This window comes from Tuber melanosporum (genome assembly GCF_000151645.1).
Source record: "Tuber melanosporum whole genome shotgun sequence assembly, scaffold_43, strain Mel28".
Lineage (NCBI taxonomy): Eukaryota > Fungi > Ascomycota > Pezizomycetes > Pezizales > Tuberaceae > Tuber > Tuber melanosporum.
In genome coordinates this window covers 603,113-621,035 of record NW_003299088.1, presented here as the reverse complement: position 1 = coordinate 621,035, position 17,923 = coordinate 603,113, and the positions used below count along the sequence as shown (strand labels likewise).

The following is a 17,923-nucleotide window of genomic DNA, read 5'->3' as shown; positions in this document are numbered from 1 at the left end:
CAATAGAAGAAGAAGAAAAATTACTTCCTTCCCTTCTCCGGAGTATTGTACTTGTGGTCGGGTGTGGTAGTGGAATTTTCTTTTATGATAATAATTATTATTATCATACTCTACTGGGAGATGTGGCGCAATATCTCCTGTGCCACCCACCAGAGGCTGGAGTAAATACTCGAGTACAGTACAGTACACAGCAACATACCCAATTCTTAACTTTTTCGTTTTTTTTCTTTTTCCAAATCCAAGATTCAAGATGTATAGATAGATATACATCATACTGTAGCTCCTCGCAAAAATCCACAATTCTAATTCAGCGCGTCGGTTTGCCGAACTGACGATCCCCACGGGCACGATAGGTATCCACTGTCCGACCAATAACGACAGCGCACGTCTGTGTGGTGCTGAGATCTCTTCTTAGGAAGCCTCCCCCATCCAGCATTGCAGTGGCGTTGGAGGCATGGTATTCCTTCCGCCTTCCGGGTATGCTCCGTTGTTGATGCATGAGGGGGGAGTATGATATATGGTAACAAATTTGATTTGATCTCTTTGGTCGTGGGGTCTCTTTTTCCCCACGTTTTCGGTACTTAGCTGGTGATGATTTAGATCCTGGACTATCTAAATCACCGATTCTCACTCTCCCGGTAACCTCTTCCGAATTGTGGAGAGGGTGAGGAAGCGAGAGAACTAATGTTGCTTCTCCCTATCATGATAATATCATTGCTTACATACGTAGAGGGGGGGTAACCGTTGGGAGGAAGAAAATTATCCGGTAGACTATCGAGCAGTTTAGAAGTGAATGTGAATGAGTGCGAAAACGACGAGAGAAATCTATAGGAAAAAGACTAGGCATTACCGTAGCGGTGCTGTTGCTAGAACGCTCAACTGATGAGGAGGGGAATTTCGCAACCTCGAAAAAGGAAACCATTCCATTCATAATTAATCCCGCATAAATCCCTAACTGCCTAAAGTACAAGAAGGAGAGGAAGAAAGAAAGAAAGAAATATCCCCCTCCCGAAAAGAAGCGAGTCAATTTCTCTCCACTCGCCCCCTCGTCACAAATCATCTCTTACTCAAAGGAATCCACGGCCTTATCATTGGATTTATGTCCACCGACTCCATCCAAATGCACTTTCTGCTCCTGCTGCTTCCCATACGCCTCGTATCGCCCGTAACTATGCGCTTCCTCGTTGTCCCTGTACTCTCCCCACAACTGGCGCTTTCGTAGTTCGGAGTCGTAGAACCTGCCCCACTCGTGCAGGCCTTCGTTATTTTTGAAGCGGCCATAGTCGTGGTATTCTGGGCCTCCGTCTTCCTCCTCCTCCTCCTCCTCATATCCCTCGGATGGGTATTTGGGGTGTTGGGGAGAGGGTGAGGGTGAGTAGTGCGGGGTTGGCGTAGTTGAGTAGTAGCTTGTGGGGGAGGGACGGGGGTATGGTGTTTCGGCGGGGTATTGGGGCATGGAGGAGAAGTGTCTTGTTGTTGAGGTCCCGTAGGAAGATTGGGAGGATCGGGAGGATCGGGAGGAGTATCCGGGTGTGGAATATGCGGTCTCCACGCCCCATTAGTGCCAATCGATCATTCACACCCAGGATGAGAATACTGACAGTAGTACCGGTGGTGGTACTCAACCTCGTAACCGTAACAGTACTAATAACCCTACTCTCCGTAACGAACACCACTGTCGTTGGGGCCTCCAGAACGGTGACCGTGCTCCCAGCATAGGTAATGGTGGTCGGTTCGGGACAGTAGGTATTGACAGTGACGGGCACCATGACTATCACTTCTTCTTCCTCATAGACTTGCTCCGCCCATCTCTCGTACCAAACCTCGCACTCCGCGTCACCGTGCTCGAGACAGCGTTCAACGCGAACACGAGAGTACCTTCCCTCGCTATAATCGACGTAGGAAATGGCATACTTGGTAACGATAGCCTCGACATAACAGGCCGCCGCCGACGACGTTGTCGCAGCGGCCTCCGTTGGCCTTCCATGGTTACTGCAAAGTGCACCACCACCACTTCCACACGCCGCCGTGCGCAGAGCGTAGGTATTAGCATGCGAGAAAGTGACCCACTGTGCGCAATCCGTGATTGTACAGGCACATCCGTAACAGGGCACCACCGCCGAACACCAATTGTACGTCCGCGTCGCGTACACAGTTGTGCAGTCGGAATTGTCCAGGTTGCAAACGGCGCACCCGGGGACGTATGTGTGCACTTCTTGGAATTGGCGGGTGACGGGGTAGGCGACGGCGTTCGGGGATGGGGTTATCATGGTGTAGGTTGTGGTTGTTGGCCCGCCATTGTCGCAAGCTTTGACCCTACAGATGGGGGAGAAGAAGAATAATAGAAGGGAAAGGATGAAATGGCACAGGAGTCCCATTTTACTTTACTCTATTCTATCTTCTTTCGCGCTGCTCCTATCGGGTGAAATGAGTGTGGGAGGGGGGCTTACCAGAGTCGTTGTCGTAAATGAGTGTCGTGATTCGAGTTGATAGGGTCCCCGGGAGGGGGATATGGTGGGGGCTTTTTGTATGGCGGTTGTTTTGGCCATAGTTTGGATTGTTTTTTGTTTTGCGGTGGCTTTTGTTCGGGCATTCTAGTGGGTATCGCGAGAATGTAGAGAGTACTGTACTGGGTCGCCATTGATGTGAAGGGGTCTGAAGAATGGTGGTGACATTCCAGCTGATAATTAGAAGTGAGGAGGGATGCCAAAAGCACAGTACGAGTACGAGTACAGTATTGGTACTCCCTTGCCTTGGTTGGAATGGTAAAACACCTCCTTATCGATTGCAGTATCGGAGAAACATCAGGGGCCATGGTAGCTCTACCAGGGAGGAACAAGACAATTTACAACCATTCTTCCTTCCCTTTTTTTCAGGGTACTCGAGTACAGTACCGGTACAATGCCCGAGCAGCGCAAAGATAGCACAGATGCATGGTCACGATACACCGGTACCTGCACAGTACGTGTAACTCTTTAATACTTGTAAGACAAACGGAAGGGGAAGCTCCTTGCTGCTACTGTTGGTTCACGTGCGCATCCCACACTCGAGTACTGTACAGTACCCGTACTCGTACTAGCACCGGTACCGCAAGACTACAAGTACTGTAGTCGAGTACTGTACTCGTACCGGTACCCGCAGTAGCAGATTACCACGCAGCCCAACCACCCAGGTAACAGTTCTCGGGCTGCACGGCTAAGATGGTCCGCAATCCACCGGTAGTGCACCACGGTCCCCTTCCACTGCAACGTCCTTACCGCATTTCCACATTGGGAGCGAGAAATCAGCAGGCGAGAGGTCCGGAGAAAGGCGCTCAATTATGATGATACCCGTAGCCATTTCCCCCAGCGAGAGGTTGTAGAGTATTGTACATACGCACTAACGAGCTCTCCAGGAGTTGAAGCCGGCGAACTCGTAGAAAATGTATGATAGGAGAGGAGTCCTAGGTCCCCAAACGCGCCGTCCATATCGCCCCTTATCACGTCAATGGCCGAAGAACCTTATACCCCTATTGAACCATCTTGTTCTGTTTTGTTTTGTCTTGCTTTATTTTGCTTTGCTGGTCTGTTGGTTTTGCTTTGACCCTCCTCTCTCCTGATCCACCCGAAAAGTTCAAACCCGAGTGACAGCCGGTGACGGCTCGAATAGCATAACATGCGGCTTGCGACCCGCAGTCCACGAGCAACGGCACCGGTACTCTACAGTATGATACCATTCGAAGGTAAAAAAAGGGCGGCAGATGATGACTTCATCCTTCCACACGCCTTCCAGAACAACCGTTGACCGTGGTGCAACAGTAATCAATCTATCTGGCGCTTAAACGAGCAGATCGTACTATTGTGCAGTGCTCGTACAGTACGGTACTCGAGTACAGGTACATGCTCGAGTAGATTTCCTACTCGAGTAGAGAGGTTGTGGGGTAAATTAACTCACTGGGCAAAGGCTTGCCATCCTTTTCCCCTTCCTTCCAAAGCTCTCTCTGCTTACTGGTGCGGTGTGATATGATACAGCCACTGAACTCGAGAACCCATGGTATATCTGGCTCCTCGGAGCGAAAATTTCAGCACGGCTGCCCATGCTGTGAGCGGATTGCCTAATCAAGTTCCGAGGCGGCGTGTTCTGGCCCCCTTTCGCAACCTTTGGAAGCTTATCATGCGATAACATCACGGTAGCAGTATTCGCTCGATAGGGAACTGGAGGGAGTTGAGTGGTACGGTACGCTTCTTTATCCCAACCGCGACCCGGGTGCGAAGGATGCATTATCCATATCCGGTGGTTGATCTGATACTTGTCTGCCCGAAGCGGAAGGAGTGAGATATCGTACCGGTACTCTTTCACTGTGAGTGCATGTGTCGTGCCCCGGAATTTCTGTTCGATGCAGGCTCGCGGCGTAGGAATTTGGATACCGGGATCGAGTTTGTGCAACTGATGTAAATTGACATATCGGTACCAAATCTGGTCATGTTTGTCATTATTTCAGCGTTTTTCTCGTGCTAAGTTATTGCTCCGCACTCGTACTCATTTGATACGAACGATTGCTACCATTTCTCGGCATCGAACGGGGGAAATGAGGTGATCAAACGAGGGAATTTAGATTTCGATGAGATCTGCGTCACTGAGCCTCTCTCTATTTGGGGTTCGGACGAATGTGAGGGTGGCGGTTCGATTTTGGAACGTCTTACTTGTGCTGTATCGTACAGTACTGTGCAGTAAGATACACGCGCGGCCCGGCGCCCGGGTTGAAGTTGGGCATTTTGTATGATACTCGTACGTATGGGAGTTGCCATCTTACAGAAGCGGTCCACCTTCAACTCGGGCGTGGGAGTAAAGTACCGCACTGCACAGTACTGTACTCGGGTACCTGTTGGTTGGTTCGTTAACGCTTACGAGTAGATGGGATGGGGCATCCATCCACTTTCTGCTCTTCATCCTCCTCCCCCTTTCCCCTTTCCACGACACCGCACTGCACTCAGGGCTCCATTCCGATAGTTCTGCTTTCAAAACTCAATTCCCTTTCCGCCATCACAGTCCCACGGAATCGGCCACTTCTCCTGCACCTGCATTAACCTATCGGTACAGTATCTCTCGTTCCCCCTCTCTCGCTTCCCATACATATCGTTTTGTCCTGCAGACCGTTCACAATAACCCCAACAATCTACCGGTACCTGTATCAGCTAGACTAGGATTAGAATCAGGATCACTCCCACACACACCATCATCACGAAAAAGAAACTACTGTACTGTACTCGAGTACCGTACTAGAGTGAGGGTCCAAGCAGCAAAAGCGGGAATTCCACTCTTCCGGCTACTCCGCAGAAAAACAAAAAGGTCCTTTTTCTAAGCCCTTTTAACCTTTTGCGCACGTCTTAATGGCGCATGGCACGGGGGTCGGGGGGGAAGAATATGGAAAGGTGATGAGGGGGGGCTAGGGCATTCTCGGTAAAATTGCTCTCTGGGGACAGAGTGGTTAGCGCCAAAAAGTAAGGGTTCCTGCTTTCTGCACTGTTATCCTTTCCCTCTTTCTCTCCTCACTCATCCCCCCCTGTGCTTGTAGGGGTGTTGTCTGGGACACCCACTAACGACGGAGGAGGAGCACTCGTATGATACGAGTACGGTAGGAGGGTGACCTGGGGAATATGATATACCTGGGGCCATTCCCCCCCTCCCCAGGCCACGTTCCTTTCTCACCTGCTCGCTTTGCTTGCTTGTGGGTCTCCTTGATGGGTTTCGTTTATCCTCTGCTATTAGTGCTCATGACAATGACCGAATGACCCATTCGCTTCTCCACATTCTTTAATACTGGTAACATCTTACCACATAACCTTTTTTTCTTCTTCTTCAAAGCGCACACTCTTTCTACAATTTCGGGAAATTGGGGTTCCCCACGATTACAAAGAGGGAACGAACGACCCGCAATACGGTAAAGATCGTAATGACACGGGAAATCCCCGACGTTCACCCGGGCACGCAAATCATTCCTCCATCACCACCTCCAATGATCTCGACCCCACCACCACTCCGACAACCACCTCAACGTCCGCCTCCAGCGACACCTATATCCATGCGGGTACCCTCCTCACTCGCATCCGTACCTGTCTCGATTCCCTATAGTAACACCCGCAACCAGAACCAAAACAACAAGCACAGCCGCAACATTAGCAACACCACTACCCACGCCTCCCGCTCGACTCACGGTAGGAAGATCTCCCTGACGGCCTCACCGGACCAAATTCTCCGAAGTATAAGGGATTCCACTCGGGACTCCTACCAGAAGATCAAGGAATTCCCCGCGGGCTTCCAATACGCCGTCACCCCATCTGCTCCGAGCATCCAGACCTTCTCCACGAACGCTGGAAGATCGATGCACAGTTTTTCTGGAGCACCGGTGATCCCTTCTGGCCCCAGCCGCACAGCACCCACCGTTGCCAAGGCTGGATGCGCGGGGCGGTACATGGGGTACATGGGCGAGATACGCTGCCGGGTCAAGGGCATTCTCAGTGGCTTCCACTTTTCAATATCCGTGGGGTGCACGCTTCCGGTTGAAGAAGTGGAGCGGAGGAGAGAACGCACCCTGCGAATTAAGAATAATAGAAATGGATGCTGCATATATGAAGTGTAATCCTCCCATTTATCCCCCGATATATTCTATTCCGAGGTTAACTTCTCCCATAGCGAAACCTCCTCAACGGGGCCAACACTAATACCCCTCCAATCCCTAAAACCCCTTCTGCCAAACTCAAAATATCTACAAAAGTCATTAATAGACTGGAACCGCCATTTCCAGTCACCGCCGGCACACTGGGTCATAAACTTTATCCCCCGCGCATACCTACGTCGTGGGTACTACCTCGCCGAAGACGTGTGCGAATACCTACTGCAGAACCCAGATGGGTGCTTGTACAGGATTGAGTACGAGCCGATTGGTCATGAGAGTGTGCTCGTGGGCTCGATTGTGCCGAGGGGGCTTGCCCGACGGGAGAGGAATCCGAGTCGGCATTGGGAGGGGAGAGAGAGAAGAGGGGTGCTCGGCTATTGATGGGGGGTGGCTTTTTGATTGTTTTTGATTAGTTTTTCGGTTGATTATGGGCGTTTAACATGGCGTTTTTTGTTTGCTTTTTTATCTCGATTGCGAGTTTTGTCAGGAATTGGGGGCGGTAGGTTGCGTGCATACAGTAGAGGGGGCTCGGAGGCTATCATCTGTTCGTCATTCATTCATTTCAGGACGGGAAATTTTTTGTTTATTTACTTTCGTGATAATCATAGCTCGCTTGCGTTAACATTCGTTCTCGTAAGACAGCATATCACTAACAGTGGGACTGGTGCCGGTACTGTACTCACTCATTCATCGGTGAATCATCACTACACCACCCCCCGCCCCCTTCTAATCTAGGCCTTCAAAAACAAGACAGAGGGGAGAAAACAAAAGGGAGAAAAAGGATAAAACAAAAAAGGGGACATAATAATCTCTACAAGTAACACAATAAGACCCTGGGACACCGAGTATGATACCATGGACCTCCTATGTATGCCGATCGGTCGATCAATCAAACCCTTGCTACACATACTGTACTCGTACAAGTACCCCAAAATTCCAGAGCCCAATCCCGGGACATTCCTACAACGCCACGGCCAATCCCCAGAACGCCACGAGGAACGCTAGCAAGTGGCTGGCCGGTGCGCCAGATGAGAGCGACGAGGCAACATTCGGACGGCTGGGGTCTGTTGGCACTGGGATTCCGACGCTCGGGGCGGTCGGCGATGGGGAGGTCGTGGGAGGGGTGAAAACCTGGGAATAGGGTGTTAGAGTATTGGAGTTTGTGGGGAATGGGGGAGGGAGGGCTCGAGTTGGTTGTGTACGGGTTATGGGGGACGGTGTGTACGAGGACATAGTTTGAGTTGGGTTGTTTTCTTTCTTTCTAAGTCTATTTTCTTTTTGAAAAAAACAAACGAAAAAAAACGAAAAAAAAAAACCGAGCATTTCAAACGCGCAAAGAATGGAACAGGCAGGCAGAGCGAAATGTGCGACCCCTCCCCTCCACCCCCTCTTTCACCACTGCCTCAATTGCGTACCTTGAATGGATGCGCTTCCGTATTAAACACCCACTTCTGTTCTGCGCCCTTGACAAACCCGACTTTTCCATCCTCTTGGAAGATCAAATACAGGTACTTGAGCACCTCAGCGAACCAGAAGCTCTCCTGATTATCAAACTTTGACCCGCCATTCTCCTGGCCGACGTCGGACACGGCGGTGAAGCCAGAAGCCGTCCTCGCGGTGGCGTTAATTGCCAGGAACGCATCCCAGGCCCATTCTCTGTACTTCTCGTCTCCGGTAGCGACGAAGGCGTGGTAGTAGGACTCTATGACCTCGGGGCGGAGGTCGTAGTAGGAGGCGGTGGTGTAGAAGCCGTTGCGGGCGTAAAAGTCGGACTGTGCGGCAGGCACATTTCGCGGGTCCCAGGACCAGCGTTCCGGGCCGATGGACGAGGGGGTGCTGTCGTAGGTGTGATGGCAGCCGGAGGTTAGGGCAAGGCCGTAGTCCGTGTACTCCTTCCTGGACAGGACTTGGCCGCCTAGGATGAAGTTCCCGCCGATGAAGCAGGTTAGGTGGCCCTGGTTCAGAGATAAAGTTTGCGCGTTTTGGTACTCTGCCACGAAGGTGATGTCTTGACGAGGTTGCGGATGGCTGGTTAGGTGTTTTATTGTGGAGTCCGCTGCTGCAATCCATCTGTGGTGGTGGATGCATGATTTTTGTGGTCAGGCAACGGCCGTTTCAAAGTTTTGTATATAATCATTGAGGAGGAGACTGGGTGGTTTAGCGGGGAGGGAGGGTTTGGCATTGTCATACCTTTCCTTGTAGAGACCGTATTTCTCTTCATCGTAGACCCACATTTTAATGAGATACTCATAAAAAGAATCGGTTCCACCGCCCCATCCTCCGCGCGAGTCGATGAATTGCCCGGTTTTGATGTCCACATTTGTTCCGAGCAATCCCGGGAACGGTTCGCCCAGGGATGGGGTCGGCCTCAGAAGGTAGGACTCGGCTTTCTGGGAAAGCTCTGCATACTTCCGATTGCCGGTGATATCTGCTAGACGTGTCCACTCGAGAACTAGGGTACCGGTAGTCGCGATACCGTTGGTGGTGTCGGTGAACGACTTATTCGCGAAGTTGAGGTTATTGGCTGGTACGCCGGAGGCTGTATCAAAGCCGAAGGCGAGGGCGTCTGCCAGGATAACCGCCTGGTCGACAAGAGAGCTGATAAGCGTGGTCGAGTTCTACACTCGTGTTAATATCACAACCTGTGAGGGTGTAGCTTTGTGGGGAAAATCTTACGCTAGGCAAAAGGTCTTTATAAGGGCCCATAAGAAGGTCATAACCGGAGAGAAGACCTCCGAGGTATCGAATCTGATCTTGGTGAGCAGTTTCCTCTTAAGAAGATCTTATAGTTTTTACGCGCGCGTACATACCGTGGTTTCGAAAAGACTTACGGTAGTGGCGGTGTTGGTAAAATCTACTGTTTTGATATGCTCTAGTTGTTTCAGAACAACATCATCTAGCTCCATTAAGACCGCTGTGCTCATCGCATCGACGATAGAGGCTCCCCATCCATTACTGCATCACTCGTCAGCGCTGCGGGATATCATGTGCGCGGGGAAATACTGGCGGCAAACCGAGAATTTGTGCCCTTGTTGGAAACTGGCGAAAGCTCGTCAAATCCAAATGCAAACTTGGTATACCCGTTCCAAGAGTGCAAGAAGGCCTCCTTGACAGCGTCGGTGCGCGCATTGGTGGCCTGTCGTTTCCTTGCTTCAAGGGGGATATTTGGAGCTCCCAATGTTGTCGCCGCTATGAGAAGCGCGGTCAATAAAGTCCGTGAAATATGCATGGCACAATAAATTCAATCCCTGGGGATTTTTTTTGGGTAATGAATATTGAGAGCGGCGACCCTTAACTTTGGAACCAAATTGTGAGGTTCGGCCGCATACTTATATTCCAGTAATTGTCCGCTTCCGTCAGGTGGTTGGTTGAGAGCTTGTGACAAGGGAGCTATTTAGCGCCAAGAACGAGTTGTGGGGTTATTGGGCGGTGATCAACTGTGTCAGATTGTCCAGGATTGGCCAATAGATTACCTGTGGCCAATTTTGTGGAGCTTATTTCGAGAGTTCCCCTCCTTACTACGGATTAGGCATATTAGTTCAAATTCCCCACTGTAATGTGAAACGAGGGTTACCGATTTGTTTGAAGTGTTGACTGCTGGCAGCAATAGGATAAATACCGGTACTCGAGCACTGGTAATTGCTAAAATTATATAATACCGGTAACAGACGATGGCTACGGTACAGGATACAACCGCATTGGGGTACCGTACCGGTACGGTAGTTCGCATTCTCCTCCAGGGGCGGTGCAAGTACGGTATTCGAGACGAGTGAAATATTACTCATCGTACCGTACCGTACTTTGTACCTGAGTCGTGCTTTGAAGAGTGTGGCTTTGCTCATCCTTGAATTAAACAGGACAATGTAACCTGGCGGCCTATCTTATGTTACCCACAGCCTGGAGACCCTCCGGAGAATGAGGGTGTTAGGGGACTGCGGTAGTCGCCCAATACGAGAGACACGCAGTCGGAACTGCTGAGCCAAACCTCAGCCATCACAAATTTCAATGACTGCGCCCCCGCCCCCCGTCGCGCAGTAGAAGAGGGTTGGTGAAGTCGTAAGTCCCCCTAATATCTCGGGAGAGGTATTTCCATGGGTAGGTGTGGTGCGGGTGCGGTAGTCGGCTGTCTGGTTCCTTGAACTTTGAGGGGTTTAGTGGGGTAATAGTGTTATATCACTTCTGTCAGGGGGAAGGAGGGGACAGAAGGGGAGTAAATGGAAGATCCCATAAATGGGGAGGAGATTATCTTGTATGGGGAGAAATCTCCGTGCCTCCCGTTCACAAAAATCCAGAGTACCGGTGTAGTTGCGAAGAATTATAAGAGAATGTTGGGTTCGAGTATCTCGGAAGTCCAAGAGTAAATCACAACAAGAGTCTGAGGTTCGTCCTCTTATATTCCCACCAGAGTTTTGCAGAACCTCACTTTGTCACTATAATAATACTATTAGGATCTATTCTTCCCTTGTAGGGCGAAGTTCTAGGAATTCTCTCCAGGTTGCTGTTACCGTAGCTATCATACCGCGCGGCAATACCACCTGAGCCTCATGCATCCGAGCATCCAGTCTTGATTAAGGATTTTTGCCTAATTTGGTTTCCCCTTCTTTCCTCCTCCCCAGCCCCCTACTTTTCTTCCGACCGGCAAACACTCATACTAGAAACTCGCGATCGCGGTCCTTCTACTAGTATCCGCGCGCACAAATTCAAGGGCATGGGAGAGGTAGTAGTTGTAATACCGATATTAGCTTCATATTTTGTGTGAGTACTAACTTTACTGCTCGACTTTGGATTTTTTCTTCACCCAATTCCTCCTCTTCTGACCAGGTTCGACTACTGTCAGTTCTAGTATTTGGAAGATCCAATGGGGAAAGAAGCTTGATGCATTCCCGACCTGAAGGAAGCCTTATCTTGATTAGAATCGGCTGAACACATCCAGACAGGGGATGAGTGCTAATGAAACCGACGGATAATGGGAGAGCAGTAGGTTATTGTGCAGAGTTGTCTGCCGGTATTTCGTTCGAGCATGCCGTAGCGGTGCATTCTCTGATCCGATCACTGCTCCGGTGGATGCTGGGGGAAAGAGATTTGATCGGGGAGCTTGAGAATGGGGATGTCAAAGAAATCATCAACAGTCACTCGATGGTATATTACAATTAGAACGGCTATGACAGACTCTTTATTATCTCCTTCTGGGTGACTATTTTCTGGGGGCTTACAGATTTATTATATTATGGGATCTTGCCTGGCGGGTAATAAGGGGAGACTGCCGAGTCCCCTTCAACGTGCGCCATCCTTTGCGGCACGCAGTACAGTACAGTACAGGCAGCAGGGGAGGGAAATGGCAACCACGAGATCTGATGTCGATCAAGTTGTCGCTGCTCCTCCAGGTAGGGAAATAGGTTGGTCAACAAACGGAAACGGAGACTGCCGAACGGCCAAACGACAGCGAAACCCGGTGATCCCAAGCGGCCAGTCGGTCCGGCTTTGAGTACGGCCGGACTGTGGGAAAGCGGCTTTTGCAAACCAAAGCCGGGCCCGGCCTGGGTCACCTGGAGGCCGATGTTTCAAGGGATTGCTTGTTTTTTCATTACTAATAAATATTTTAATATTCAACAGGATTAATTTTTTTTACGAGTCACTCGGTTAATACATATTCACCCAAGCTAGTTAGAGAGTTGTGTGAAGAATGATATAGAGTATCTTGAGGTTGGACAGTATATTGAGGTATCATGGTTGTTTATGGGTGGATGACATAGATTTGGATTGAGCGAGTTATAGCGCCGGGTGCATGTTGCTACTATTATCCTATTCCGAGTGATTTAAAATGGAAAGCCTGCCAACAACAGATATCTTTAGATTACCTGGGCATCTGGCGGCTTTGACCTGTGTTGCGCTAAGACTCGACCTGGCGGTTGCCTGGGTGCCGCCGGGCTTTGGCGGCCACTGAGAATTTCGACCGGACTGACCGGACTGCCGACCCGTGGTCCGGACTATGGCCCGGACTGGTCGCTTGGGATCACTTGGGAAACCGAGACTTAATTTTTTTCGACACGATGAAAATCTACCCGTATTACCTAGCCTCACTGGGTTTGATTGCTGAAACATTTTCTTCGCTCCTAGATAGGGTCCTTGGGAAAAGAAGACCGCAGACGGAGGAAGATGGGATATGAGGAGAAAGTTAGGGAAACTAGCTTGACTACATACTGCACTGCGCCGCTATGCCGGTAAGTTAGAGCATAAAACCGTGATTGTGCAGCAACTATCTTCAGTGCTCGAATAGTCCTATCTGTAGTGTGAGATGTCATGATACCTAGCAACAGTCCTACCATCCCTTAGCCAGACCATTTGGAAAAAAGAAAAAAAAATCGAATTTTCTTGCCACGAGGGATTGCAGTGTGTTCCAGTTCTCGAGTAGCTGGTGGCATAAAAATTGGGATTGTGGTGGAGGTATGATACCTCCAAAATGTTGTATACCCAGTTGTATGGCTAATTGCGGTTGGGATGGCAATGGTATTGGCAGGACCTAAGCGCTGGAATTTGAGGATACTCCATGAGATTTGGTGAATATTTGGTTGTGTCTGTGTTACGTGGTATGGGGTGCAAGGGATAGAGGCATTGCAGGTTCTTCACACATTTGTAGAATGTACTGTACCCTCGTACAAGAAATTGTCTGGAATCAAGGGTCCACTAGCATTTATTATTTCCCATCAGTAATAACGTACCAGTACAATATCGGTACTTTATATCACCGAGAACTGGATCAGTTATCCTAAACTGAGCGGCGGTGAGCCGTGGATTCCTTTTTATGATAAACTTGGCGGTACTGTTCGTACATACCTAGTATTAAGGTTGATTTTAGGGGATTTCTCATAGATTAGCTATATGCCAACCCACGGATAGTAATTACTTGATGCAGAGTGGAGATGCAGACTGCAGAGGCATCCACGCTTATATTATCCTTAGAAATTTACCAATTTCTAAGCTATTATCTTGTCTTGACCACTTTTTTAGAAAAACCGTTAGGCCACTATTATGATACCTTACAAGTTTGCAGGATAGGCTCCAGCTACCCCACATTGTTGAGTGGAAGAAAGAAAAACAGTTGTGAGAAATTCGGTACCGTTTTCAATATTTTTTCTTTACATATTATAGTAATATGCATGGCTTTATCATGGAATATAAAAATGACTTTTTTGAATTGGCTTTATGATCCCCTTATGGTAAGAAACATAATATTATTCTGATATGATAACTTGCTATTTTGCCGTGTTCCTGCCCTTGTCCTAAAAGGTTCAGTGATGCCCTCATTAAATTCCCCTTTACACACCCACAAACTCATCCACTCTCCAACCGTATCCTCTATTTAAGCTTCCTTACATACCTCCTCCCCCACAGCATCTTCACCCCCAAACTCTCCACTTCAATTCACACAATCATATTAACACCTTAATTCACCACCTACCACCTTTCTTCCACTATGACTACGGAATCGGTTTCAGGTTCACCACATATGAATACTGCTACCTCTCTATTGGATCTTGCAGAGCAAGTCTCGGCAGCTGCTTCCTCTATTAGCCAATACCTTCGCTCAAAGTCTCTTAACGATCCTACTTTTAGTCCTACTTCTCCTGGACTTCCGGAAGACCCAGAGATTGAAAATGCGAAGGAGTCTCTTTTGGTAGCGTCTAAGGCTCTGACTGTCCTTGCGACTAACCCACTTGCTTATCTTCGTGATCATTTTCTTTCTGTATGGACATGCAATGGACTAATTCTCCTCTTCATATATTTAATATCTGACTTGATTTTAGTTTATCGATTCAACTGCTTATAGGGTTGTTGTGGACTGGAAAATTGCGCATATTTTAAGCACTGCTGGTACTCCAATGCATATCTCTGAGCTTGCAGAGAAATCTGGTGCAGATGAACACAGACTTAGTAAGTATCTAAAATTAAAGATATGATTTCAAATATTTTTATTTATTTTTGGCTAACTGTCTTAGTGACTGCCATGAAAGTACTAGCAAATTCCTATGTGTTTTCTGAGGTCAAGCCTAATGTTTGTAAGTTGAAATCTGATAATTTTGAATCCAACTACCAAGATCAGAGAAGAACTGACCGTTGCCATAGTTGCTCATAATTCTGTTTCTATTCACTTGACCGATAAAGGTGTGGATGATTTTATCACTTACGGGTAAGACGAGTACTTCTACCCAATTAATAGAAAGGGTATACTAACTTAAAAAAAGTATGGAGGTTGTTTATATTACATCCGAAAAGTATGGTGAATCTATGAGAAAGCATGGTTCCTCGACCAAATCAAATGAGACGGCATTTAATCTTGCCCTTTCTACGGATAAGCCGTTCTGGGAATGGATTCATGAAAAGCCTGAAATGTCTGGGCGGTTCAATGCATGCATGAAACCATTTGGTGCTCCTTCATATGCTAGACTTCGCACTGTTTACCCCTGGAGATCTCTAGGTGACTCGTTGTTGGTTGACCTTGGTGGAGGCAAGACATACCTCAGCTTCAAATGAATTCCGCAACAATTATTAATTTGGCAAGTTGTAGGAAATGGGTATATTGCATACCAGCTTGCTGAAGAAGCTCCGGGATTGAAAATCATGATTCAGGACGTAGAGCAGGCAATTGCCGAGGCCAAGGAAGTCTGTCCTGATAGCATCAAACCTAGGTGCTCCTTCCATGTGCATAACTTTTTTGAAACTCAGCCTGTTGTTGCGGATGTCTACTTCATGCGCATGGTCCTACACTTCTTAAACGACGAAGATTGTGTGAGGGTCTTGAAGTGTGTCGTTCCGGCGATGAAACCTGGTGCACGCATTCTAGTCGCCGAGAGTATCTTTCCTGTTCCTGGAGATTTGCCGAATCCTCTTCACAGATACGTTTCTATTTTGGTATTATGATTCTCTCCTTCTCTTCCCATGAGTCACCAGTATAGTAGGAAATACTAATTTGCCACAGAATTGGAACATGTCCGCTCTCCTGAATGCCAGGGAGAGGACCTTCGCTGAGTACGAGGAGATCTTCTACGCAGCTAATAGGCGCTTTAGGGTCAAGCAGTGGGGAAAGCCTGGCGGTCCTGCTGCCTCTGGTAAGGCCTCACTCTACTCCCCAATTTTTTTCAATCCATGGAGTTTGTAAGAAAAAGCTAATTTTCTAAAAATGGAATATACAGAAATCTTAGAAGCTACTCTTTGCGATGGCAACATGTGATGTAGCTCAAACTCTAAAGGAGAAACTGGTCTTGGACCCTTTCATTCCGCAAATCCTGTATATATACCATCCACGGGGCACAAACCGCAATAGCAACGTTGAATATGGGATTTTGTTTATTTCCGGATTGGTTGGGTTTCTTTTGGCCAGCTTTCACCTATTACTCATTAAAACCAATAAAAACTTTTTTCTCTCCCTTGGACCCTGCTTTTCCCATCATAGTTTTCCCATTCCTTTTTCTCCAATTTTTATAGTATTGATCGTCATCAGATTCTTTGATAAATATAAATTCAGTAATCTAAGGTAGCGAACTAGTCAGTATCACAAATATTGAAATCACATTACTTCCACGAAACGGCACGATCAAATCCGGACAGTACGATAGACGGTGAACACTTCTAAAGTGATACGGCGAAGGTACAGTTCAACATCATACCCGCAGAGCAACCTACTATACCTCTCGAGTGGGTGGTACTAATATCATAATATCTCGCGGAAAGCAAAACACAAAATAGATAATATTTAAAGGCAGGACAGGAAATGTGACCGAGCTTTTCAACTCGAAGGGCCTATCACGGTTCATACAGACTATACGGTAGTATCTAATTGAATTTAGCAGGATTACCGGAAACGGCAAAGCTCCGGGTATATTTCTTCGACAATGAATCTAGCTATCTGACCATCTTTACCCATCACACGCCTCACATCTGTGAGTTTGGGATAGGGATAGTTGACGGTATCGTGGATGGAAAAAATATTCCCTTAATTTGCACTCCTGAGGCTATTCCAGCCCGACTTGTCCACATCTTGCATCCATCAACTAGAAATCTTATACAGACAGGTGTAGTCTACGAGTACCCTCTCGCGTGTGCGGGAAAACAACATGATAATATTATTATGTAGCACTCATTTCAAGCTAGCTGAGTAGCTACCTTGGGCCGACGGCTACTAGTAGAATGTATACCACTACAATTTAGGTCACCCGTTAGTCATCTCGTGCCATAGACGCGGGGCCTACTCTTGCACTCGCCACAAGAGAGGGAGAAAAGAAATACTCAGCACTAAGGTACTAACTTTTTACTACTTCCTGCGCTATGACATCTGACATTATGATATTTAAAAACCGGTGCCGGGGGACCGACATCTATACAGATGTAATTCTATTCTATCGAACGCCGGACCCACTTTACTGTTCCAGCAAGACTCGGAGTAAAAAGAATTTTTTAAGAGAAAGGGAAGGAAAGGAAAACCAAAACCAAAACGAAAGCTTTGGAATCTAGCTAAGTAGGTGGATGGGCAGGTTACAGTAAAGTAGAGTAAAGTGAAAGAAAGCCCAAGAAAATCAAAAACAAAAAAAACAAGAGGTCACAAGCCTGCCGTACTCTGTAAATCTACGCCATCCAATGTATCCGTCTAGCCATTTAATGAGTTCCGTTTGGTCCAATTCCAGTCAGCCATAAACCCACACTAACCTCCCAGAACGGGGAAAAACGAGAGAAAAGAAAATACAATCTCCCCGCTTCCTTCTCACCCCCTCCCTCTCACCTCGGCTATCATTCACGAGACTAATTTAGAGCAATCATCGGCACGGCCTGGACCCTCAGCTCCGCCTCTCCCAATTGCGCCCGCCACTGCGTTGGCACCAGCCTTCTTCTCTGCCCTCCTCCTCTCCATCCTCCTTTTCTTAGCCGCTGCCCTTTTGAACCTGAGCTTCTCCAAAACTTCTTGTTCGGGGGTATTTTCGGTTCCAGGTTTCGGGGCATCGTTAGCGGTTGTTGTGCCCCCGCCGCCGGTGGCAATGTCAACGCCAGGAGCGCTAGCAGCAGAAGCGGTGACGGGAGCGTTGTCAGAGGCACTGTTGTCTTGACTGGAATTCTGTTGGTTGTGGAGGTTAGGCTGCTTGGTAGTAGCCTGGCCTGCAAGTACAGCCATGGAAGTGGCAGGAATGCAATTGCTGTCGCCGCTCTTGCCACTTGTGGATTCCTTAGTTTGTGGAGTGCTCTGATCAGAACACTTTCTGCGACTGCTCCCAAACAAAT

General features: G+C 48.2%; 3 protein-coding genes; 1 reads left to right on the top strand and 2 right to left on the bottom strand.

Annotated features, from left to right (window-relative positions):
- Nucleotides 1-904: 904 nt before the first annotated feature.
- Nucleotides 905-2,822, bottom strand: GSTUM_00008222001 (uncharacterized protein). XM_002839916.2 has 2 exons: nucleotides 1,602-2,822; nucleotides 905-1,546 (listed from the first exon to the last, which is right to left on the bottom strand). The coding sequence occupies exons 1-2, from the start codon at nucleotides 2,268-2,270 to the stop codon at nucleotides 1,064-1,066; spliced, it is 1,152 nt and encodes a 383-aa protein (XP_002839962.1). The 5' UTR covers nucleotides 2,271-2,822; the 3' UTR covers nucleotides 905-1,063.
- Nucleotides 2,823-5,711: 2,889 nt separating this feature from the next.
- On the top strand, nucleotides 5,712-7,162 carry GSTUM_00008221001 (uncharacterized protein). XM_002839915.2 has 2 exons: nucleotides 5,712-6,615; nucleotides 6,673-7,162. Exons 1-2 carry the CDS (start codon nucleotides 5,933-5,935, stop codon nucleotides 7,034-7,036), a joined length of 1,047 nt encoding a protein of 348 aa, XP_002839961.1. The 5' UTR covers nucleotides 5,712-5,932; the 3' UTR covers nucleotides 7,037-7,162.
- A 725-nt stretch (nucleotides 7,163-7,887) lies between these two features.
- On the bottom strand, nucleotides 7,888-9,941 carry GSTUM_00008220001 (uncharacterized protein). XM_002839914.2 has 5 exons: nucleotides 9,670-9,941; nucleotides 9,466-9,610; nucleotides 9,332-9,403; nucleotides 8,846-9,273; nucleotides 7,888-8,725 (listed from the first exon to the last, which is right to left on the bottom strand). The coding sequence occupies exons 1-5, from the start codon at nucleotides 9,882-9,884 to the stop codon at nucleotides 8,059-8,061; spliced, it is 1,527 nt and encodes a 508-aa protein (XP_002839960.1). The 5' UTR covers nucleotides 9,885-9,941; the 3' UTR covers nucleotides 7,888-8,058.
- Nucleotides 9,942-17,923: the final 7,982 nt, after the last annotated feature.

Bases quoted from the DNA above. Each gene is read 5' to 3' on its own strand.
- GSTUM_00008222001 (XM_002839916.2), bottom strand. From the start codon at position 2,270: ATGATAACCCCATCCCCGAACGCCGTCGCCTACCCCGTCACCCGCCAA. The intron at 1,547-1,601 runs GTCAGTATTCTC...TGGGGCGTGGAG, and splicing joins GTACCACCACCGGTACTACT to ACCGCATATTCCACACCCGG.
- GSTUM_00008221001 (XM_002839915.2), top strand. From the start codon at position 5,933: ATGACACGGGAAATCCCCGACGTTCACCCGGGCACGCAAATCATTCCT. The intron at 6,616-6,672 runs GTAATCCTCCCA...CTTCTCCCATAG, and splicing joins GGATGCTGCATATATGAAGT to CGAAACCTCCTCAACGGGGC.
- GSTUM_00008220001 (XM_002839914.2), bottom strand. From the start codon at position 9,884: ATGCATATTTCACGGACTTTATTGACCGCGCTTCTCATAGCGGCGACA. The intron at 9,611-9,669 runs GTTTGCCGCCAG...CGAGTGATGCAG, and splicing joins AACAAGGGCACAAATTCTCG to TAATGGATGGGGAGCCTCTA. The intron at 9,274-9,331 runs GTAAGATTTTCC...ACACGAGTGTAG, and splicing joins ATAAAGACCTTTTGCCTAGC to AACTCGACCACGCTTATCAG.